The sequence below is a fragment of the Notamacropus eugenii genome, chromosome 5 (genome assembly GCF_028372415.1).
Source record: "Notamacropus eugenii isolate mMacEug1 chromosome 5, mMacEug1.pri_v2, whole genome shotgun sequence".
NCBI lineage: Eukaryota > Metazoa > Chordata > Mammalia > Diprotodontia > Macropodidae > Notamacropus > Notamacropus eugenii.
The window spans coordinates 173,376,507-173,401,310 of NC_092876.1; the positions used below are offsets into that span (position 1 = coordinate 173,376,507).

General features: G+C 38.7%; 1 protein-coding gene and 1 long non-coding RNA gene across 5 annotated transcripts in view; both read right to left on the reverse strand.

Annotated features, from left to right (window-relative positions):
• The window catches only part of CDON (cell adhesion associated, oncogene regulated), a 118,968-nt gene that overhangs the window by 4,470 nt on the left and 89,694 nt on the right, over positions 1-24,804 (reverse strand). For 3 of the 4 annotated variants that reach the window (XM_072611512.1, XM_072611514.1, XM_072611513.1), the window contains exons 17-19: positions 23,798-24,075; positions 21,327-21,406; positions 960-1,213 (exon numbers count right to left, since the gene is read on the reverse strand). In XM_072611512.1, the coding sequence (XP_072467613.1) occupies positions 960-1,213; positions 21,327-21,406; positions 23,798-24,075 (612 nt within the window). Of the gene's footprint in view, positions 1-959; positions 1,214-7,987; positions 8,026-21,326; positions 21,407-23,797; positions 24,076-24,804 lie in introns of all 4 variants that reach the window. The other variant, XR_011967527.1, reaches the window with a different exon arrangement.
• Positions 1,214-7,979, reverse strand: LOC140505492 (uncharacterized). Its single transcript, XR_011967528.1, has 2 exons — positions 3,449-7,979; positions 1,214-3,357 (listed from the first exon to the last, which is right to left on the reverse strand). It is a non-coding gene; the product is annotated as an uncharacterized lncRNA (long non-coding RNA).

The window sequence follows — 24,804 nt, forward strand, 5'->3', positions numbered from 1 at the left end:
ATGTCACCCCCCATTCACACTCCAGGGGCTCCCTATTACTTCTGGAATCAAATATAAACACATATGTTTGGCAATTAAAGGTCTTTGCCATTTGGACCCTTACTACGTTCTGTTTTCTTACATAATACTTCCTTGCAAACACCCGAAGTCCTACCATATCAGCATTGCTTACCTTGCAAATAACACACCATCTTGTATTTCTGTGCTCTCTCATGTTGGCTTTTTCCAGGGCCTGGAATTCTCTCCCTCTTGAATTCCAGCTCCCTGAATCTCTAGATTTCTTCCAACATGAACTCCTACAGGAGGCCTTCCCCTTTAAGGTTCCTTTCTATCTACTCTGATGATATCCTGTATATACCATTTATTTATAATCATGTTTTCCTCATTAAAATGCAAATTCCTTAAAGACAAGGACTGCTTTTTACGTTTGCTTTTGCTCTGTATCCAGTGCTTGGCACATAGCAGACTTAAAGAAATAGACATTTGTTGAGTGATTGAATTAAGTAGGGATTAAAAAGAAATACCAACTTTCTGAGAGCATTACCTCAGAAGGTCTTTAATTAACTACCTTTAATAAAGGTTACAGGAGCAAGAGCAATTCACACCATTACCACCATCTGCCTTCTCCCATGTAGTCTTTGGTTCACATAGCAACTGAAGTCCATTTAAGTTTATTACTTGTGATCTTAGAAGAACATACCCTAACTAAAAGGGCACGAAGAATAATGGAGTTTTCAGCAATCATATTTTGCCATTATCTTTCTTTGGCAAGTATACTTGATAGCCCTAGTCCTTTGGAAGGTATATGTAAAGGAGAAAAAATTCTATCCCTGAAAGTATGCACCCTTCCAATAAATGTTAGTTTTGGGTATATTGCTACCTATGTCCAAGAATGGCTATAGGAGGCTCCATCTAGAAATCCAAAGTTTGCTTCCCCAGCTGTGCTGAATTCTGCTTACCTTCTGTGCAGCCTGAGTTGATCTGCTTTGTGTTTTCCTGACAGCAAGGATGTGAGATGGATGCTGGTGCCACTTTGTCCTTGATGCCCGCCTCAGGTAATTCATCACATTCTGGGACTGTGGAGGTGAGGCACATGGGTACCATCATGTGATTCAGGGGCTTCATCTCTAAGCTATCTGGTTGATAAGGTGCTACCATTGGGATCACAGGAAGGGGACTGTTGCTGAAAGTGCCATTGGTTTTGGTGAAACACCTAAAATGTTTAATTCAGAGAAAAGAATTAAGAGTTATGTTCAACATAATCTACAGTAAAGATATCTTCTCTGTGTAACAGTATACAAAAGAGAAAGGGCACAGTGAAACTGGCAAGGGTGAATTCAGTAAGATCAATAATTTCGGAGCCAAAGATTCTAGGGTTGTGGAGGCTTTCCATTTACCAACTGTGTGAAATTAGGCATATTACTTCACCTCTCTAAGCCTCGGTTTTCTCGTCTGTAAAATGAGGAGGAATTGACCAGATAACCTCAAGCCCCTGTGATCTTTAAATCTATGACACTATGAAATTTAGACAGGTTGGCACTTCATAATTAGAGTACTAGACTACTGGTTACAAATGCAAAAACATCCATGATTTGAGACAACAAGCACTCAAAAATTCACCAATCAAATGAGTCAATAATACTCTAACAGCTTAAACATTTGGAACCTTTTAATAGCCTGACACAAATGCACTCTTTGTCTCAGTTGAACAGACTCACTGATACCAAACAAGTATAAGAGATGGAAGATACATGTTGAAGATGTGTTGCTGTCCTTTGTTATCAAAGAGAACCAAAATGACATCACTGTTAGTCAAGTTACAGTGTGTCTGACTGTGGCTGATCAGACCATGAGCGTGGAATGCTCTGCCACAGGCCATGTGAACATTTGGGGTGGATTCTCTAAATTTGTGCACCTTATATTTCTTGAGCTACTTCAATTCTTCTTTGTTCACAAGAGCACAGCACCTTCTCTGATGAGGGCACTCCATGCTGGGTGGTCCTGTGCAAATGTCTCCTAGGTCACCCAATCAATTCCAAAGTTCTTGAGAGACTTTGAGAGTGTCCCTGTTTCACTTCTTCTGACCACCATGTGAGTGCTTGCCTTGTGTGAGCTCTCCATAAAAGTCTTCTGGGCAAGCGTACATTTGGCTTTTGGACAATGTGGCCAGCCTACTGGAGTTGCACTCCCTGCAACAGAGTTTGAATGCTTGGCAGTTTAGTTTAAGAAAGGACTTCAGTGTCTGGTACCTTATCCTGCCAGGTGATCTTCAGAATCTTTCTAAGACAATGCAAATGGAAGCAATTCAGTTTCTTGGCATGGCGCTGGTAGACTGTCCAGGTTTTACAAGCATACAACAATAAGGTCAGAACAACGTCTCTGTAGATCTTCAATTCGGCACTCTAATCTCCTCTTCCACACTTTCCTTTGGAGCCTCTCAAACACTAAGCTAGCTTTGGCAGTAAGTGCATCAACCTCATTATCAACATGTACATCCCTGGAAAGTATACTGCCAAGGTAAGGGCACATATTCACAGCATTCAAAACTTCACCATTTGCTGTAACTGATGGTTCCACATATGGCTGGTGTGGTGCCAGCTGGTGGAGTACCTGTGTTTTCCTGGTGTTCACTATTAGGCCAAAATTAGCACAAGCAGCAGAGAACTGATCCACATTTTGCTGCATCTCACCTTCAGAGGCTGCATTGAGTGCACAACCATCTGAAAACAAAAAAATCATGTACCAATTCTCTCTCCACTTTAGTCCTGGCATTTCTTTCAATAACATACACAAGGAAGAGAACTCAGCCATTGGTCAGAGCATAATGAGGTCACAAGAAGCAAGTCAAAAGCTTCTGATAACAAAAAAGAAAGGATCTGGAGGAAGATGCAACAAAAATACACCGCTCGGGGATCAAATAAAGAGTTAAGCCCCTTGGAAGAGACTTGTCAATTGAAATCATTTTCACCTCATTTTTGACAGAATTAATTACTGAGTTTTACTAGAAGACTGAAAGTTATTACTTCAGCTCTTGCGTCCTTTTTTTCTGCTGCATTCCTCTAAGAGACTGTGTTTGATGCTCTTATAAATGGAGGCAGAGGCAGAGTTTGGAGCAATGTGGAAAACAGTTTCAGTACATTTGGTTCTGACTTGGACATGTGAGATGAAAAACATACAAGACAGACTAGTGGTGTGTTGGAACCAGGGCCGGGAGGAAAGAAAAATGAGGAATCCTCAGATTTCTTCCCCACCAACGTTACTATGGCATGTGAAAAATAAGAGGAAGTGAGTCTGGGCAAATGAGATTAGTTCAAGTTATGAGAGAAGCAAATGGGAAACATGGAGTGATTCCTAGACCTGAAAAACAAAAGAGATACCTGTCAGTAAGCCAAGTTCTTAATTAAAAATTCCAAATTTAATTCAAGTAAAAAAACACACACACACTCACCACACACTTAATGGAATCCAGGAACTCAGGCAAGTTGTCTGAAATACAAAAATTTTGTCAGGCACTTGTATATGGAACACAATTTCAGTCCAAAGTAGGATGACTGCAATTTAAATTTCTGTATAATACACAAGAAAAATTCATACCAGATTTAAATGTGACCAGAGGGCCTGAAGCTAACTCCAATATCCACTTACATTATCTTCATCTTGAGATGAGAAGCTGGCAAACATAAATAAATTGTTTTCCCCAAACCAGCTGTCTCTATTTATTGTTCTTCCCCAACTATCTACTCTTCTTCCTGACTTCACCATTTGTCAGGGTTCCCACAGTCTCTCATGTGCTATCCTTTCACTCTCCCTCATTTCTATCTAATCAGTGAAGAATCTGGTTGCTTCTACCTCCACACATTATTTGAATACATCCACTTTTCCCTAGTCTCATGGCCACCATCCAAGACTAACCTTCATCATCATCTCCTGGTTCAAAAGCAACAGCAAATCCCTCCGAATAGATTTTCCTAAACTTTTCCTACCTTCCTAGCCCTTCCAAACCACTCACCACAGTGCCATATACTAAGCTCAGAGATATGGAGTCAGAAAGACCTGAGATCAAACCCAGTCTCAGCTTCTAGCTGTGTTACTCCGGGCAAGTCACACCATCTCCATCTGCCACAAGTCTCTCCCCACTCCAGTCCATTCTCTACTCAGCTGTCAAACTGACCAAAAGTTCAGGTCTGACCACATCCTTCTCTCTGCCATTCAATAAACTCCAATAGATCCCTATTATCTCTTGGGTCAACTATAAAATCTTCTGCTTGGCACTCAAAGCCCTTCATATCCTGGCCCCTCCTACCTTTCAAGTCTCTTTATACCTTATCCTCCTTTTACACTATGCCCACATACTCTGCAGTCTAGCGACACTGACTGACTTCCTTGCTGTTTGTTTCCATTAGGGAATGTTAAGGAGTCCCCTGAACTTTCTGAGTTGCTATATTTTCCAGAAACACTGGAGAATGCAGGAGGGTCCTGACTGTCAAGGACAAAGCACTCCCCTGAGCTGACATAATCTGTTGTTTGCACCCCAAACTGGACTCTCTGTATGTCGTTGGGAATAAAGATGGGCATCAGTCAATCTGTACTAGATTAGGAAACTGCTTGTGCAGTTGGGACCCTTGTAAAGGAATAGACCATCATATCTTCATAGTCCAGCAGTTCCCAAGGGAAAAGAATGTTGCTTTTGCCATCTTAATTATTCATGATTTCTCCTTTCCTACCACTCCCACTTAGGTGGAGAGTTCTATTTCTCCTCCTCTCTTCATCACAAATTCATAAACTCTTTGCCTTGGCTCAGGGTTCCACACGTATGTTCATTTCTCTTACAATAAATCTAGTTGCAATGTTACATCTCATGGATGTGAGATATTGTTTTTGGTTAACGTTACTTTCACAGGACCCTCTTCTCCCAACTTCAGGTATTTTCACTGGCTGTCCATATGCCTAGGATTCTCTCTGGCTTTAAGTCCTAGTTAAAATCTCACCTCCTATAAGAAGCTTCTCCTGATTCCTCTTAATGTTAGTGCCTTCTCTCTGTTGATTATCTCCAATTTATTCTGCATGTGTGTGTGTGTGTGTGTGTGTGTGTGTATATATATATATATTTTATAGGTAGTTATTTGTCTGTTGTATCCCTCATTAGACTCTGAGCTCCTTAAGACCAGGGACAGTTTTGTGGGGTTTTTTTTTGACATATTACATACTATACATATGCTTTTATATTCAGAATTTGAAAAGGAAGAAAAGATTTGGAACCATTTCACAACCACCTATTTTTATGGGTGACCCAATATGATTCTCTGACTACATTACTGACATATAAAATGACCATAAGAATTCCAGATCAGTAAGGTGAGATTTCTGTTTTGAGGTGGCAAATAAGGATTGAACAATATGTGGACAGGGGATCTGGGATCCAACTTTGGCTCTGATACTAACCAGCTTGCAATCCTGGTCAAACTACTTAACCTTTCTTGACTCTTTCCTCAATTATCTATTCTAAAAGCAATGAAAAGAAAAAGAGTGTGCAAACTTGACTCTCTCTGGTAAAAGTAAACTATACCAGATATCACTAAACCACAGGTACCACCAGTAAAATCTTCAAAGGAAATGAGTTAATAGGAAAAAACAGACAAGCTACCATTTATATCAGCTCAAAATGAAAATATGGGTGAGCCTTTGCTAAGCCCTTCTGAAAGAAAGGTTTCCAGCTACACAGAGTAGGGAGTCTTGAAGCACTGCAAACTTGGAGGATGGAATTTAACATACATTTCCAACAAGGAATTCAAATCAAGGAATGAAGATAATTGTAAATTAAAATGGAGTGGGCTAAAGGATGGTAAACTTGATCGGATTCATGCCTTGGGTCATCACTAGACCAAATGATCTCTCCTTAAGTCTGTGATATGGAAACTACAAAATTAGGCCTATGACATGCTACTCTCCTGGCATACCCAAGGTAAAAATTATCAGTGGAAATAAACAGATGGCACAGGGCTAACTTTTTTTTTTATATGATTATTAGACTGCTAAATCAGGGAATGATGTGGACAAGGTGGAGAGATGTGGGCTAGATGACAACAGAGTTTGGTGGTTTCAGAATTTGTTGAATATGTGGATTCAAAGAGTAATCACTGTTAGCTGGATGTCAAATTGGAGAGGGTCTGCAGTTAAGAACCTCAAGGATACATGCTTAAGTACTTATATGCTTCACCCTACTGAAATGTTAATTAGAGTTAAAAATCTTCCCCCCCCCCCCCCAATTAATAGGCCTCAGATGGAGCCCATTAAGGGGAAGCTTGATTAGGGGAGGCTTGTTTTGTAGGAAGGCCTATACCTTTTGTTAATTTCTAATGAGGCACTGGGTCCCTAGGGTTGTGATGCCTTCCAGCTCTGAAAAGGGTGAGGTTTTGCTTTGGGGCTTACTCTTTGGAAGAAAGTTAGTGTGCCAGATGAGACTCTAGGTAGCTGCTAAGGAGCCCCTGGCTTTGAAAAAACCCAGATGTTGGTGCTTCTCTCTCTGGTAACTATGTATATATGTAATGGTCAGACAGCTGGATCTGTCTGTTGATCTGTGATGTATGTACTGCTTATGGTCAGACAATTAGAAGCCCTGTCTGTTGGTCTTTATTTCTCTGCTTGTGTTTTCTCTGTTGGTATATGTGATGAAAGAAGATGGTTGACCCCTCAAAAGTGGCTTTCTTTTTAGAAAAGCAGATCTAAGAACTTGTGCTAGCAGGTCATCCTGAATGTGTCAGGGTGCTTGCTGCTACACTTATGCGACTTAAGATTTTATTTATAACTTGGTGCTAAATGAGTGGAGCCTGGCAAACTAGTTTCAGCTAAGTGTACATCAACTGTACAGAACTTACACTTCATTTGATGTATGAATCTTCTGACTAAAGAATAATTATGATATGACACTGGTGTCAAACTCAAATAGAAACTGAGTCACTAAACTGTACATAAGGGTCAATGTGAGTCATATATTGACTTAGAAAACCACATGTTAATATTATTTATGCTTTATTGTATTTTTAATTATTTTGTTAAATATTTTCCAATTATGTTTTAATCTGGTTCTGGCCATATTCAGGAGTATTGTTTTGAGTGTTTCATACCTTTACTGTTTCATACACAAAAAAAGTTTGTAAATTACTGGCATAGAAAGAGGACAGGTATACAGGATTTACAGTCAACATGCTGATTACAAAGACAGGATTCCTAAATCATTAGTAGGCCAGAATGGTGGGTCAAATCTAGTAAAATTAAATTTAATACAGACAAATGAAAAGTCTGACATGGGTTAAATCATCAACTTTGCAAGTATAAAAAAGAGAGAGCTGTGGCTAGAGAGTAGTCCATGTGAAAAAAAACTGCTAGTAGTTTTAGTGTTCAGTTCTGGGTACCAGAGTTTAGGGAGAATATTTATAAGTTGACAATGTCCTGGGGGCATTAGACGTCCTAGGGGAAGGCACTCAGAATACTGAACAACTGGAGAGCATGACTTATCAGAATAAACTGAAGGAAATGGAGAAGAGACAATAAGGGAGAGGTGGAGGGACAAAACAGTTATTTTGAGAGCTATGATCAGTCAGTCAGTCATCATTTTTTAAGTATCTACCATGTACCTACACGCCAAAATACAAGAAGAGGCAAAAGACCACACTTCTATCACATACAAGAAGAATTAGACTAGTTCCACCTGGCTACAGAAGGCAGAACTCAGAGGAGTGGGTGGAAGCTGCAAAAAAAAAAAGCAGTTTTAGGCTTCATATATGAAAAAACTTCTGAACGTACTAGTGTTTTGTGCAGTGCTAAGATACAGAATGAACTACTGTGCTTCTGCAAAACTCTTTTTTTTGTTGCTTTTTAATGGAGGAAACATGAAGACATAGGAAGGTACTAGAAAGACATGAATCTAAAAGGCAACAAAAATATCTATCATAAAGGGAAGTTTTAATTAAGTAATAAGTATACTTGCCACAATTTCAGAGATGTTTGGGTAACCAGTTTAGTCATCTGAAAAAGTGAATATTTAGATTAGAAGATGTCTTTTACAGATGTACCATTAATGAAAGCTCAAATTTTTGACATTTCAGCAGAATAACAAAAACTCACCGGATAATGGGATGCATTTAATTTTCCTGATTGATTCGTGAATTAAAAACAAAGGACTGGACTGGAGATTTAAAAATGAAGTCTGAGGATAGCCTAAAGCTTGTCTGTAAAATATTCTTGTCAGATAATAAAGGTAAAATTTAACTGTATAGAACTAACAAAGGCTATACAAGACATAAAATCTCTTGGCAAACAACAATTCATGAAAAGTATTTTATAAAATAGTTGTTTATATGTAATAAAATAAGAAAAACATAATATGCAGAAATTTTAAAAGAAATTATTTACATATGCAACAACAGCATGGTAAAGTCCAACTCAAATTATGGTACAGTCTCTTAAGAGTCACCTTATGGTGGTACTGTTTGCCCCACTTGGGAATAAGCATACTGCTCCTCTGAATAACAGAAGGTCTTCAAGTACTTTCTTTGGATAACCTGACTCAGAAGTAATTTCAAATGACCTGAACTCAATTTTCAACATGTTAAATAAAAACGGATTTCAAATCATTCACTTTCTTGAGCTGTAAACATGTAGGCAATCAAGTAAACATTAATTTACATAAACAATATGAAATAAACCAAGTCCTTCTTAAATTCAATTACAGTTGTGTTAATGTATCAGGACAAAATGGTGGTATGTGTAGGTCATATGCTAAATTTAGACACAGAAGAATTTAACTTACTAAAGAAAAAATATATTTTGAATATGTATGGTTAATTTTTTTACGTTAAGAGCAGCGTGAGAAAATAATTCCTTTGCTAATATGGGTTCCAATCGATTAAAAGCCTAAAAGAGTTCTTATTTTCTGTGAACAACCACATAATCACCAAAATATTACACCTATGACAACCTGAAAGAACCAAATTGATAAGCAGTATAAAAACGAAGTATATACACAATCTGCATGACATCACACCTAGGTTCAAAAAGTTATTTCCACAGTACACATTTTACAAACAGTTTACAAAATACAGTTTGTGATGGCCCTCTAGCCTAGGCAATTACTGTGTTACTGGCTTTATAAGTGGGGGTTTTCTTCAAAGTGGTTTTGGTTCAAAGAGACAACTCACCTTACTTTAAATTTTATAAAACTGGATAAACTGAACACTGTGCATCTTGCAACAGACACAAAATCTGAGGTTTTGTGGACAAGAGAATTCAGGTGGTTAGTCACTGGGCTCAAAATCCTGCTCAGTAAACAGGGGAGGTCTGTTTTACTACCTGCAAGGCAGGAAAATGACTCAAAGTCTATTAGGGCTTCATGCTAAATAGGAAAATGCTCCCCCTCCCACACCTCTGAATACAAAGTTTTGTCATTCACTGTCAGCATTATGAACTAGGAAATTAGAGTCTACACAAGGCACTTGAGTATTTTCTCAAGCACAGTATTAGACACCCTCAAAACACAAGAGTTATCTAAGACTACGGTAATTCATGGTTGAAAATATAATGAAAATAAGGATTTATTGAACACCTGCATATAGACAATAATACTCAGCATTCAGACAAATTAAAATTTATCTCTGACATCTCTCCCATCAAATGACAAATTTCTTTCAAGAGATGGACCATTTATCTATTTAAGTCCTTGACACTTAATAAAACACTCTGTGTATTTATTTCTTATTTATGGAGTATATTCTCAATTCTTTCTTTCTTTATTTATTTTATTTAACTTTTAACACTCATTTTCACAAAATTTTGGGTTCCAAATTTTCTCCCCTTTTGTCCCCTCCCCCCACCCCAAAACACTGAGCATTCTAACTGTCCCTATCACCAATCTGCTCTCTCTTCTATCATCCCTCTCTGCCCTTGTCTCCATCTTCTCTTTTGTCCTGTAGGGCCAGATAACTTTCTATACCCCTTTACCTGTATTTCTTATTTCCTAGTGGCAAGAACAGTACTTGACAGATGTTCCTAAAACTTTGAGTTCCAACTTCTTTTCCTCTCTCCCTCCCCACCCCTTCCCTTTGGAAGGCAAGCAATTCAATATAGGCCAAATCTGTATAGTTTTGCAAATGACTTCCATAATGGTCGTGTTGTATAAGACTAACTATATTTCCCTCCATCCTATCCTGCCCCCCATTACTTCTATTCTCTCCTTTGAGCCTGTCCCTCCCCATGAGTGTCGACCTCAAATTGCTCCCTCCTCCCCATGCCCTCCCTGCCATCATTCCCCCCACCCTGCTTATCCCCTTATCCCCCACTTTTCCTGTATTGTAAGATAGGTTTTCATACCAAAATGAGTATGCATTTATTCCTTCCTTCACTGGAATGTGATGAGAGTAAACTTCATGTTTTTCTCTCACCTCCCCTCTTTATCCCTCCACTAATAAGTCTTTTGCTTGCCTCTTTTATGAGATAATTTGCTCCATTCCATTTCTCCCTTTCTCCTCCCAATATATTTCTCTCTCACTGCTTGATTTCATTTTTTTAAGATATGATCCCATCCTCTTCAATTCACTCTGTGCATTCTGTCTCTATGTGTGTGTGCGTGTGCATGTGTGTGTGTGTGTGTAATCCCACCCACTACCCAGATACTGAATAGTTTCAAGAGTTACAAATATTGTCTTTCCATGTAGGAATGTAAACAGTTCAACTTTTATAAGTCCCTTACGACTTCTCTTTGCTGTTCACCTTTTCATGCTTCTCTTCATTCTTGTGTTTGAAAGTCAAATTTTCTTTTCAGCTCTGGTCTTTTCATCAAGAGTGCTGGAAAGTCCTCTATTTCATTGAAAGACCAATTTTTCCCCTGAAGTATTATACTCAGTTTTGCTAGGTAGGTGATTCTTGGTTTTAGTCCTAGTTCCTTTGACTTCTGGAATATCCTATTCCATGCCCTTCGATCCCTTAAGGTAGAAGCTGCTAGATCTTGTGTTTCCACAATACTTGAATTGTTTCTTTCAAGCTGCTTGCAATATTTTCTCCTTGACCTGGGAACTCTGGAATTTGGCCACAATGTTCCTAGGAGTTTCTCTTTTTGGATCTCTTTTAGTCGGTGTTCTGTGGATTCCTTGAAGACTTATTTTGCTCTCTGGTTCTAGAATATCAGGGCAGTTTTCCTTGATAATTTCATGAAAGATGATGTCTAGGCTCTTTTTTTGATCATGGCTTTCAGGTAGGCCCATAATTTTTAAATTGTCTCTCCTGGATCTATTTTCCAGGTCATTTGTTTTTCCAATGAGATATTTCACATTATCTTCCATTTTTTTATTCTTTTGGTTTTGTTTTGTGATTTCTTGGTTTCTCATAAAGTCATTAGCCTCCATCTGTTCCATTCTAATTTTGAAAGAACTATTTTCTTCAGTGACCTTTTGAACCTCCTTTTCCATTTGGCTAATTCTGCTTTTGAAAGCATTCTTCTCCTCATTGGCTTCTTGAACCTCTTTTGCCAGTTGAGTTAGCCTATTTTTCAAGGTGTTATTTTCTTCAGCATTTTTTTGGGTCTCCTTTAGCAGGGTGTTTACTTGTTTTTCATGCTTTGCTTGCATGTCTCTCATTGCTCATCCCAGTTTTTCCTCCACCTCTCTAACTTGATTTTCAAAATCCTTTTTGAGCTCTTCCATGGCCTGAGCCCATTGAGTGGGCTGGGATACAGAAGCCTTGACTTCTGTGTCTTTCCCTGATGGTAAGCATTGTTCTTCCTCATCAGAAAGGAAGGGAGGAAATACCTGTTCACCAAGAAAGTAACCTTCTATAGTCTTATTTTTTTTTTTCCCCTTTCTGGGCATTTTCCCAGCCAGTGACTTGACTTCTGAATATTCTCTTCACACCCACTTTGCTTCCAGATCCTCCCAGCCAGCACTTGGGGTCTGAGATTCAAATGCTGCTTCCCAGCCTCAGGGCTTTGGGTGGGGGTGGGGCTGCTATTCAGTGTGAGATTAAGTTCAGGTGCTCAGGTGGGGGCAGGGCCGCCTCACGGGGCTCAGTTCTCTCAGGGAGTTTATGCAGAGACCTTCAACAATGGATCTGGGCTCCTGCCTACTTGGGGAGCCCTGGTCTGCTGCCGCCTCCGCTGCTGCCTTCCGAGGGGGCCTGAGTTATGGGGGCACCCCACTCCCCTCTCAACCTGCCAAAGAGACCCTCTCACCGACCCTTGTCACCTGTGGGTGGAGGGACCCACGTGGCTGCTGGAGATTCCGTCCATGAAGCCCGCTCAGATCCACTCCTCTCAGCGCCACGCGGCCAAGGCAGGGCTGGGCTCAGCTCCGGGTCCCCAGTGCGAAGGACATTTTTTGAGAGGTTTTCAGGCTCTCTGGAACAGAAATCTCGTCTGCTCCATTGTTCTGTGGCTTCTGCTGCTCCAGAATTTGTTGGGAGTTCTTTTTTACAGATATTTTATGAGCTGTGGGTTCGGAGCTAGCGTATGTGTGTCTTTCTACTCCGCCATCTTGGCTCCACCCCTCAATTCTTTATTTAAAACTGTATCTTGGAGATACCTTAAACCCACACATCTAAAACTGAACTAATTATCTTTCCCCTAGAACACTTCCCCATTCCTGCTGAAGGTACCACCATCCTTGCAATGTCTCGGATTCATAATGTCAGCATTATCCTGGATCCCTCCCATTTCTGTACTCCACATATAGCATCAGCTGACAAATCCTGCTGCTCCCATCTACATGTTACTTCCTTTATACAGCCCATTCTCCCTACTCACACAGCTACCACCTAAACTCAGGGCCTTATCACTCCTCATCAAGGTTATTAGAGTAGCCTCCAAAATAGCCTCCCTGTCTCAAGTGTCTTCTATTCAAGTCCATCCTACACACTGCAGCCAAAGTAATTTTCCTTAGATAGGTAGATATAACATTTGTTAAGAGGTTACACTATGTTAAATGCCAAGAATATAAATTACAAGCAAAAGGACAGTCCTTTCCCTCAAGAATCTTACATTTTAATGGAGAAAGACAATACATAGAAGGGAAATGAAACATGAAGGTTGGGGAAAGGTACTCACATGAGGACAAGGTATAAAAGTCCAGTCTAGGCATTTTCTCAAATAGAGGTTCCATCTGGGAACTTGCCCACTGAAGGAGAAGGATGCAAAGATATGGGTACATCTAGGGTAAGAAATCAATTGTGGTAAGGGTGGGAAAGTCCAAAAAGAGTTAGGAGTGGAGCCAAGAGAGAAATGAATCGGAAATGCAGAACTCTCCTAGTCAATTAATTCCAGTGGCTTCCTATCACCTCTAGGCTACTCCTCTGTTTAGCTGTTAAAGCCCTACACAACCTAGTTCTAATCTATTTGTCTAGCCTTAGCAGACATTACTTCCCTTCCCACATACCATGACCCTGTCAAAATTGTCTCCTCTCTGTCACCCACAATCTTCTACCCTCTATCTCTGTCTCTTCGCACTCACTGATTCCTCCTGGAATACACTCCCTTCTTACCAGCCCCTTACAGAATCCTACTTTTCCTTTAAGATGTACTGAGGCACAATCTTCTGCATGAAGCCTTTCCTGATGCCCTCACAAATGCCTCACAAACTATCTTATACTTAACTATTTCATATGTGTGTATACATATGCATATACACACACATTTATTAATGTATTGACTGATTAACTTTATAATTGTGCTCTCTCTTTCTCTCTGCATATACACTTTTATACGTACTTCTTGTCTCCCTCATTAGCTCCCTGAGAGGACAAAATATACATACACATACAGTGATGGGGGCAGGGGACAACATGAACCTGTTGAAGAGAGAAAAAACCAATGAAGGAAATGGCGCTTGAGTTAGGAAGCACGGATATCTGATATCAACATGTTCAGTTGAAGTCCTCAAGGTTGGATTTGGGGAACAGAAGAGTGGGATCCAGATAGTGAACTTGGCTCTCAAAGTGATTTTCTAAAGTATAGATCCAATCTTGTTACTCTCCTACGCAATAAACCTCAGTGGCTCCCTATCACCTTCAAGATAAAAACTCCTTAGTTGGTTATTTAAAGTTCCCTCTTCTCACCTGTCTTCTTATACCTTATTCTCCTCAACATACTCTTTGATCCAGTGACACTGCCTTCCTTGCTGTTCTTTAACAAGATACTCTAGAAACCATTCCAAGCATGCCTTCCACCTGCTCTTAATTCTAGTGACTCCACTTTGTTGATTATTTCCTATTTATCCTCTATGTAACTTTTGCCTTTCTTTGTACGCTAGCATAGAGTAGGCCCTAAATAAATGTTTATCGACTGACTCACTGGCTAGTGTTTCCTTCAAGTATACCCATCCCAATAAGACAATGACTTTTTTGAGTTGCCATCACAGAGAAATCTGAAAATCATTTGTTGTCCATGTTTTACAAGACACTATTTTCTTGCAAGTTTGCTTATGCTTTGTTTTTACTATCAGCAATGCTGCTTGCTCCTTCTCAGAAGAATTCTATACATTTTTCCAAGCTGATTTTTGCTCAGTCATTTCCTGTACCTTTCTAATCTCTGTAGGAAGCCTGATGTAATTTCTTCCGCCTTCCTGATGGGAGCTCCCAATTCAGTTATCATCTGTGAATTTCATTAGTGTCCTGTTTACTCTCTTTTCCAGATTATCAAGGATGATGTTAAATGTGACCAGATCCAGCATCAATCCCGTGGATCCAACCATCCATGCAGCTGAAAAACAAAACTGAGCTTGCATGTCCTGGACTACTTTATTACATTCCAGGGTAAGGGAGAGGTAAAGAAGAAGCGGGGGAAGAGTGTAAAAAAAGAAAGAGGTTACCAGAGGAGGCATCAGACTTTTTTTTTTTTTTAAACAAAAGCTCTGATTAACCCTTATGCTGCCAAAATAATAAAAGAAGTCTCCAAAAAAGGTTATTTTTTCAATCCATGGCTCCTATCTGACAGGTAGTTATTTGCAAAGGTACATTTATATTGGTATGTGTATATTATACCCTGGTGATATATGTCATTGCACATTCCTCTTAGGGGTTTATTTTTAAGTATTAATATTAACTAAACAGAACTAGTTCTCTTTTTTTCTTTTCTTTTCTCTTTAAATTTATTTAAATTTTCAACATTCATTTCCACAAAATTTTGAGTTCCAAATTTTCTCCCCATTTCTTCCCTCCCCCCCACCCGAAAACACCAAGCACTCAATCTGCCCTCCCTCCCTTCCCTTATCCCCATCTTCTCTTTTGTCCTGTAGGGCAAGATAAATTTCTAAATCCCATTACCTGTATTTCTTATTTCCTAGTTGTATGCAAGAACAATACTCAACAGTTGTTCCTAAAACTTTGAGTTCCAACTTGTCTTCCTCCCTCCCTCCGCACCCATCCCCATTGGGAAGGCAATATAGGCTATATCCGTGTATTTTTGCAAATGATTTCAATAATAGTCGTGTTGTGTAAGACTAACTATATTTCCCTCCATCCTATCCTGCCCCTCATTTCTATTCTCTCTTTTGACCCTGTCCCTCCCTAAGAGTGTTGACTTCTACTTGCTCCCTCCTTCCACTGCCCTCCCTTCCATCATCCCCCCCACCCTGCTTCTCCTCTTCTTCCCCTGTAGTATAAGAAAGGTTTTCATACCAAAATGAGCATGCATTTTATTCCTTCCTTTAGTCAAATGTGATGAGAGTAAGCTTCATGTTTTTTCTCTCACCTACCCCCTTTTTCCCTCCACTGAAAAGTCTTTTATTTGCCTCTTTTATGAGAGATAATTTGCCCCATTCCATTTCTCCCTTTCTCTTCCCAATATATTTCTCTCTCACCCCTTAATTTCATTTAAGATATGATCCCATCCTATTCAATTCACCCTGTGTGTGTGTGTAATCCCACCCACTACCCAGATACCAAAAAAAGTTTCAAGAGTTACAAATATTGTCTTTCCATGTAGGAATGTAAACAGTTCAAGTTTAGTAAGTCCCTTATGATTTCTCTTTGCTGTTTACCTTTTCATGCTTCTCTTCATTCTTGTGTTTGAACGTCAAATTTTCTTTTCAGCTCTGGTCTTTTCATCAAGAATGCTGGAAAGTCCCCAATTTCATTGAAAGACCAAATTTTTTCCCCTGAAGTATTATACTCAGTTTTGCTGGGTAGGTGATTCTTGGTTTTAGTCCTAGTTCCTTTGACTTCTGGAATATGATATTCCACGCCCTTCAATTCCTTAATGTAGAAGCTGCTACATCTTGTGTTATCCTGATTGTATTTCCACAATACTTGAATTGTTTCTTTCTAGCTGCTTGCAATATTTTCTCCTTGACCTGGGAACTCTGGAATTTGGCCACCATGTTCCTAGGAGTTTCTTTTTTTGGATCTCTTTCAGGAGGTGATCAGTAGATTCTTTCAATATTTATTTTGCTCTCTGGTTCTAGAATATCAGGGCAGTTTTCCTTGATAATTTCATGAAAGATGATGTCTAGGCTCTTTCTTTGATCATGGCTTTCAGGTAGTTCCATAATTTTTAAATTATCTCTCCTGGATCTATTTTCCAGGTCATTTGTTTTTCCAATGAGATATTTCACATTATCTTCCATTTTTTTCATTCTTTTGGTTTTGTTTTGTGATTTCTTGGTTTCTCATAAAGTCATTAGCCTCCATCTGTTCCATTCTAATTTTGAAAAAACTATTTTCTTCAGTGAGCTTTTGAACCTTCTTTTCCACTTGGCTAATTCTGCTTTTGAAAGCATTCTTCTCCTCATTGGCTTTTTGAACCTCTTTTCTCAATTGAGTTAGCCTATTTTTAAAAGTGTTATTTTCTTCAGCATTTTTTGGGGTCTCCTTTAGCAAGGTGTGGACCTGCTTTTCATGAATTTCTTGCATCTCTCACATTTCTCTTCCCAATTTTTCCTCCACCTCTCTAACTTGATTTTCAAAATCCTTTTTGAGCTCTTCCATGGCCACTGAATATTTATTTTGGATGTTTGGGATACAGAAGCCTTGACTTCTGTGTCTTTCCCTGATGGTAAGCATTGTTCTTTCTCATCAGAAAGGATGGGAGGAGATATCTGTTCACCAAGAAAGTAATCTTCTATGGTCTTATTTTTTTCCCCTTTTTTGGGCATTTTCCCAATCAGTTACTTGACTTTTGGGTCCTTTGTCAAGGGTAGGGTATACTCTGGGAATCTGTAAGATCTCAGTTCCTCCAAGGTGGTACAATCAAGCGTGTACGCTGGTCGAGGAGTAGGCAAAGATTTTTGTGCCCAGAATTTTAGCAGAGTTTCCTCTTCACAACCAACTGGTCTCCAGTTCCACCAAGCCAGCACTGGGGGCTGAGATTCAGATAAGCTCCAGGGGCAGGGCCACCACTCAGTGTGAGATAAAGATCAGCTGCTGCAGGGCCTCTACACAGGGCTGAGGTAAGAATCAGCTGCTCAGTGCCCCCAGGGGTTTTACGATCCAACAATGGATGTGGGCTGCTGTAGGGGCTGCAGTGGGAACTGCTGCTACCTGCGCAATGGGACCTCTGCTGGCCACAGCCTGAGGCTGGAGCTATGGGAAGGCTCTTCTCAGCCAGCTGAAAAAGCCCTGTCACTGACCTTTGGCTCCTGTGGGTTGAGGGATCTGCCAACTGCTGCTACTGCAACTGGAGATTCCGCCCTCGAGGCCTGCTCATGTCCTCCTCCCAGAGCCATGCCCCATGGCCAAGGCTGGGCTGTGCTCCGTGTCCAGTGTGACAGACGTTTCCTGTCACCCTTTCAGGTCACCCTGGGTTGAAAATCTCTTCCATTCTGTTGTTCTCCACTTCTGCTGCTCTAGAATTTGCTGACAGTCTTTCTTTACAGGTATTTTATGGGCTGTAGGGGGAAAGCTAGCATATGTGTGTCTGCCTACTCCGCCATCTTGGCTCCCAACAGAACTATCTCTTAAAGATAAGCCACAGACATAGGACTGACTAAATCTTTGTGTTTAAACATAGCTTCCTTACAGCTTGCCACATAAGAGTACTCTCTCTTTTTACCTAGCCCTAAACATCCAACATTCAAGTTAGAACGATACCTTAGAGGCAAAGGTGGTGTTTTCATTTATGCTGCCTGTTGAAGTCAAGGGATTCAGAAGAGAATGAGATTTGGGAAGGCGACAGCTAGTTAATAAAATAGTGCATATTAAAAAAAAAAATAGGATTCAGTTTTCTGTACCACAATTTAAAATATAGAAATGACAGATTCTTGGCCACAGATATAGTACACCTAACAAATGTAAAAGGTAATAATGTTTTTGCTTGGAGCCTTGCAAATTAATCAAAAAGGTTGTAAAATGAAAAGGAAGGTGGAAAGAAAAAACTGCTCTTTATCAAAGGCCAAGCTTTTATTGCCTATTGTATGCTAGGCACTACATTAGACAAAGACATAAATAAAACAGTCCCAGCCATCAAGGAGTTTATATCCTACAGGAGATAATGCATACAAATCTAAGTATATAGAAAATAAAGACAAGGTTATTTGGGAGAGGAGGCATTCACTATCAGGTAGAAGGATCAGGAAAGGCTTCATGTAGGATGCAGCATTTGAACTGAACTTTAAAGGAAATTACAGATTCTAAAAGTCACAGGAGAGGAAGAATTTCCATTTTGGAAATGGAGATGGATTGTCCTATGTGAATAATAGCAAGAAGGCCAGCGTGGCTGGATCAGAAAGTATATGAAGGGGAGAAATGTATAAAAGGACTAGATACACAGAGTAGGCCAGGATAGGAAGGGCTTTAAATATCAAACAGACAAGTTTGTATTTGACCCTAAAGGGAATAAGGAGCCACTGGAGTTTACCATAAGGGAATGACACAGTCAGACTACTTATATGTTAGGAATATCACTCTGACAGCAATGTAAAGGATGGACTAGAGAAAGGAGAAACTATAGGAAAGGAGATCAATTAAAAGAGGCTCTTATAATAACACAGAGAAGAGGCAATGAGAGTCTGAGCTAAGGTAGTGGCTGGTTGAGAAACAACAGTTGGGAGAAATGTAGAGATAGAATCCATAAGACTGAGTAACTGATTGGATATGTTGGGGAAGTAAGAAGTGAGGAGTCCAAGATGACTAACTGGAAGGAAGGTGGCATCCTCCACACAAAAGAGGGGTAGATTTCTGCTGTAAGATAACAAATTCAGTTTTGGAAATGTTGAATCTGAGTTGCCTACAGAAGACATAGTTTGAAATGTCCAAGAGGCAGATGGTGGTGAGGAACTAGAACTCAGTAAAGAATTGAGGGCTGGCAATAGAGATCTAGGAGATGATCATTAAAATCAAAGGAGCTAACGAGGTTACAGTGGCAGGGGGTGTGATATTGATGATCCCATAAAGAAGACTGAAAAGAAATAATCAAATGCCACGGAGGAGAACCAAGAAAGGGTGCTGTTACATAAATGTAGGTGTCCAAGTGGAAGGGGTGCTCAATATCATCAAAGTAAGGTCAATAAACATGAGGATTAAGTAAAAGCCATTGGATATGGCAATAAAGAGATCATTTGGAGACAGCAGTGTAAGTTGAGGGAATGAGATCAAACCAAGGAGCAATGTGAGAGGCAGAAGAAAAACCAAGAAAACCAGCGTCTCTGATGTCACAGAGAAAAGAGTATGTCCAGAAAAGATTAGTTAATAGTGTCAAAATCTGCAGAAAGGCCAAAAAAAAGAAGAATATTAAAAAAAGATCATTTGTGTTCAGGTGTACCAAATAATAAAGTAATCACATCCCAAATTAAAATAAATAAAGAGCAGCAAGGTAGCTATAAGTTGGTTTTAAAACAAACTCACTGTTTTGAATTTTTTCTTCTTACATAGTCACTAAGTAATATGAATAAACTACCATTTGCTTGGTACCATGTAGCCAGAAGGCAAAATGGATAGAGAGCACAGGGCCTGGAGTCAAGAAATATGACTATTCTGTACAATATCATTACAGATTTAAATGCCAGAACTGTCAAAGACCTAAATAAGTAACAAGTGTATAAAAAAAAAATGCAAAACAATATAGACAGATGAATATTGCCAAGATAAAAAATGAGCCACTACACTAATGGCCAGGGGCAGGCACAGTAGATAGAGTACTGGGCTTGGAGTCAGGAAAACCTGAGTTCAGATTTGATCTCAGACCCTTAACTAGCTGAGTGACTATGGGCAAGTCACTTCACCCTGTTTGCTTCAGTTTCCTCATCTATAAAATGAACTAGAAGAGGAACTGGCGAACCACTCCCCCAAATGGGGTCACAAAGAGTCAGACACAACTGAAATGACTGAATAACCACACTACTGGCTACAAGGTATCATAAAATAATATGCCATAAAGTCTCCTTGGCATGTAACACCCTCTCCTTTGCCCCCAATATATGCTCATAAATACATTAAAATCTTTTTTTAAGATAAGGGCATAATTTAATATTTTTATAACATCTGCAAAGCATTCTGGAAATATAAGGAGGACAGACAATGTGGACTTTTAATCAGGAGAAACCTAGGTTGGAACCCTCTGACAGTTACTGGTTGTGCACAAGTCACTTGACCTCTGAGCATGGTTCCTCAGCTATAAAACAGGGATAATAATATCTGCAGTCCTTACCAGAGCTTTCATAAAGATTATATAAGGAGAGTGCTTTTAAAAGTGCTTTGTAAATGCTAGCTGTAAGGAATGTTGCATCACAAGAAATCTTTGGTAGAATAAGACTGCCAAACAAGACTTTATGTCACTTATTTCATATATCATAAGATACAGCAAAAATTCTAGTAGGAGGTGAGTCTCTTGGAGATGGCTATAATGAAACCTGACCAAGTTTCACATTTTCATCACTATGGGAGTTGTAGAGTACATAAATTGAAAAGAAAGTAAAAAGATGTTATTTATCTTAAAGTTGTTCATCTGAAAATTCTAACATTATCTTAGGTGATTCCGTAAGACAACTTTCATCAGTATACTATGAGGAATACAGTCCAGTACTTTATGGTGCCCAAACATCCAGTTAGTTTCACAAAACATACGTGAGATAGAAAATCAGACAGTATTAGATGAAACAAGATAATAATATTTTTCATTCAAATACCATTTTTAACCTAAAGATTTTAATGGCTTATTGATAACAGAGCAATTAATATTCTCAGACTATTCCTGGAGAAGCCAAGTCATATGAAATTAAGATTTTAAGGAAGCAAAAAAAAAAAAAAAATGGGTCAGGACTTGACCATTACAGTTCTTCAAAAGTCTCCACCATTAAAGGAAAATAAACTCTAGACTCTATCTTCATATTTACGTGTACACATTCACACTCATTTACCTGTTGTTGTTTCTACAATTTCGGCAGTTAACACATTCCAAAGGGTCAGTCTGGGGCACTGCTGTATACATTCCACCGCTCTTGGTAAGAAAGACAGTTGAAAGGAAGAGGAAGAAACGAAAAAAAAAGATATTAGTTCAAATAACCCCTATCTATAAAACAGATTTATGGTAAACAGATGTATACCCTAAGACAGATTTTAAGAGTATCAGTTGGTAATCAGACAAAGATCACTTTCGCTGCCTTCATGGCTGAAATTTTACAAAATCACATACTTCTACATGATACTAAAGTAGTACTCCACAGAATTAAATAGAGTGTTTTCCCAAGTAGTTTGAATTTGTAAAAAAGTAAATAAGTACAAGGTAGAATATGATCATATCTCTTCCCTGCTTTGAATCTAATAGGGTCAAAATATATTTAATATGCACTTTATGTAAATGGCACCCTAATTCTGCTTTTCAACCACACATCGAAGAATTTCATGTGATCCCAGCTGGGAGAGACAGGGTGTAAAGCCTGTTCATCTGATGTCACAAGCTAAAACCTATCTTCATTTTCCTATAATTATCATGATTAGGTTGTTTCCCTTGACTATAAGATACATTCCATCTTTCCATGTGGAGTAGATGCCTAGCCAGCAATGACTAGAAGGAGAGTATGATATTCTGGTGTTGCTTTTGGCGGAAACTGCCTGGCAATGAAGCAAAACAACCAGATTAACACATACCTCATTGTGAAATGCTTACTTGACATTCATGACAGCAAGACTGGGAAACGCTTCTAAAAGGTGGAGTAAGCTTAGAGCTAGAATTCTGCTCTGTGATGAAAAAGTCAAACTGACGCTGATAAACAATGGAAGAGGCTGAACTACACTTTACCCAAATCAAGCCTTGAAAGGTTGGGAAAAGTTCAAGCATAACACTCTTCATTTCTACTTGCCTCAGAAATGTCACAGAAGGCCCCAGAATTTCTCTCAGAGGTACAGGGCCTCTAAATCAACCAGAAGCAAAAATTACTTTTTAAAAATGTGGGAGGGAATAATCTTTTGTTCTTTTCAGATTGCCTATGCAAATTTATGAGTGGCATAAAATGAAATTAAGCATTTACATTATTATAGCTCTTAAACTTTTAAAACATTACTATATTGATAAGTCACTATTATATATGTAATATGTATGTGTATACGTAAAGGCTCTTTCCTACCTGAAAAAGAATTTATAAAATACAAAAAAAAGTAGAATTAGGGTACCATTTATATAAAGTGCATACTAAATATATTTTGGCCACATTAGATTCGAAGCTGGGAAGAAAAACTCCAAGAAAACTAGAGTTTGAATCAAAGATACAGACCTCTAAGGATGCAGCAACTACCACAATTTTTATAGCAACGCTTTATTCCAAAACTCCAAACTACTTGGGTTTAATTACTAAAGCAAACAATAGCCCCATTTTTCCTTATGGAAACAGCATGTGATACTCAAACTTTCATGCTGTCTTCTTCAGTTTTCTAGGGCAATTTTCAGTGGTTTCGAGTAGGAACAAAAAGTGACAAAAAATTTGGTAATTCTGGAAATGTCATCTGTTTCTACATGCAATAATGAAATCACTATTCCCTTTCAGAAATGAGATATATTTAGGCAAATTAAGTATTTTTTAAAAGCACACAAAGGCTAGGTTACATATATATTTAAGCAAATATATAATTTCAAAACTTAAAGCAAAGCCTCATTGAAACAGAATTTTATTTTTTGTTAGATTTAAAGTTTGAAAAAGAAACCTAGCCTCTCAAAATAACAAAATCATCAATATTACTTCCACTTAAAACAGCAATATGGGAAATATATGAATGCTTAGTTCAAGTAACAGTCATAAATTTTCTGACAAAATGGAAAATATGGACTCATGACAGGCAATGTACAAAATCTAATTTTCTAACAGAGAATGAACCCTTAGCCAAAATTCATAAAGAATGTAAAACTTATCTTACCCAAATTTTTAATACCAAAGTAGATCAAACACCACTAAAAGAAAGCAGCTTTACAACTGTTTCTTTCCTTACAGATGGATGCCACTTAAGAGTGTAATATGCTAATATATGTTAAACGGAAATTGAGAAAAAAATTGACAAAACATTTATTGGCCTGGTCTGTGTCCAATAACATTTTTGTTGAGGATCAAGAATAAATTCCAAAATCTATTCTGTAGAGTTGTGCTAGATTAAATGTTAAGTGCCAAACACAAATACATGAACTCATAATAATATGTACCTAACAATTTAAAACTAAAACTAGAATTATAAAGGAGAAAACAATCACTACCCTGAATCAAGATACTGCCAATGGTACATTCCACTCAAGGGAACATGCAGTGCTTTCATGGCCAAAAGCAAGATATGCTGACCCTTTTTTTATACCTTGGCACCTTGCTGTCCATAGAAGGCTTTTTCTTATAAATGGAAAGTCTCTTACATTCACTAAGTGGTGAGGATGCTCATATTCCACGTGAGTTCTGGTAAGGGACTTGTGTCCAGGGTAATGTCCTCCATTTGCATTCCCATTCATGATCCCATTGACTCCACTGGGAATTTTATGGTGGAGATGTGGGCAGCCATTGCTGAGGTTTCCATTGCTGATAAAGCTTCCATGGACACTGCCACTGATTCGGCTTGTGCCAGGCAGAGTGGTGTATTCCATCACTGGTCCGTTAACATCTGAGCCCTGATAGAGGTATCCTGGTGGGTCATATTCTGTTAAGGGAATGTGAGGGGGGAAAAAAAAGTAAGATGCTGAAAGAGGGGTAGTATCAAGCGAGTTTTACTGATGAAACTGAGTAACCAATCAGGGTTTGTTTTTATTCATTTTATATTTATGATGTATAAATTTCCATATATACTTGCTTCCTCTCCCCTGGAATGTGAACTGTGTGAGAAATGATTGTTTCATTCTTTTTACTTTCCACTTCTACTTTACTTTCCACAATGACAGACAGACACAGACACAATACATATTTGCTGATTGATCTAGAATACAAATACTAACCTATTATTTGCTTAGCATCTAATTTCCCCATGATAAAAGAATGCAAAGGAAACCTTAAAAATAAACAGTAGTCTATAAAAGCTACTGCTTCAAAGCTCTACTATTTGGGAGACAACACTGAAAAAAATCATCCCTGTTTATTATGTCCATTATATACTGTGGAAACAGCTCTGAATTCTCTTGAATCAGCTTTGAGTTTCGTGAGAATTACATAAAAGGCTCAAAAGAAAAAGTCATAAACTGTGGAATATGGAACTACTCAAAGAAATCCTGGGAAAAGATGCTTAAATTCACATAGACTTCAGTCTCGTAATGAATTAGTGTGCAGCAGAAACGCTTTTTATATTTAGGGAATAGATTTTAAAATAAGCATTCTGAAGCTCTTTTAGAATTGCCCAATAAATAAATAGTTAAATACTTCAATAGGAGTTTTCAAA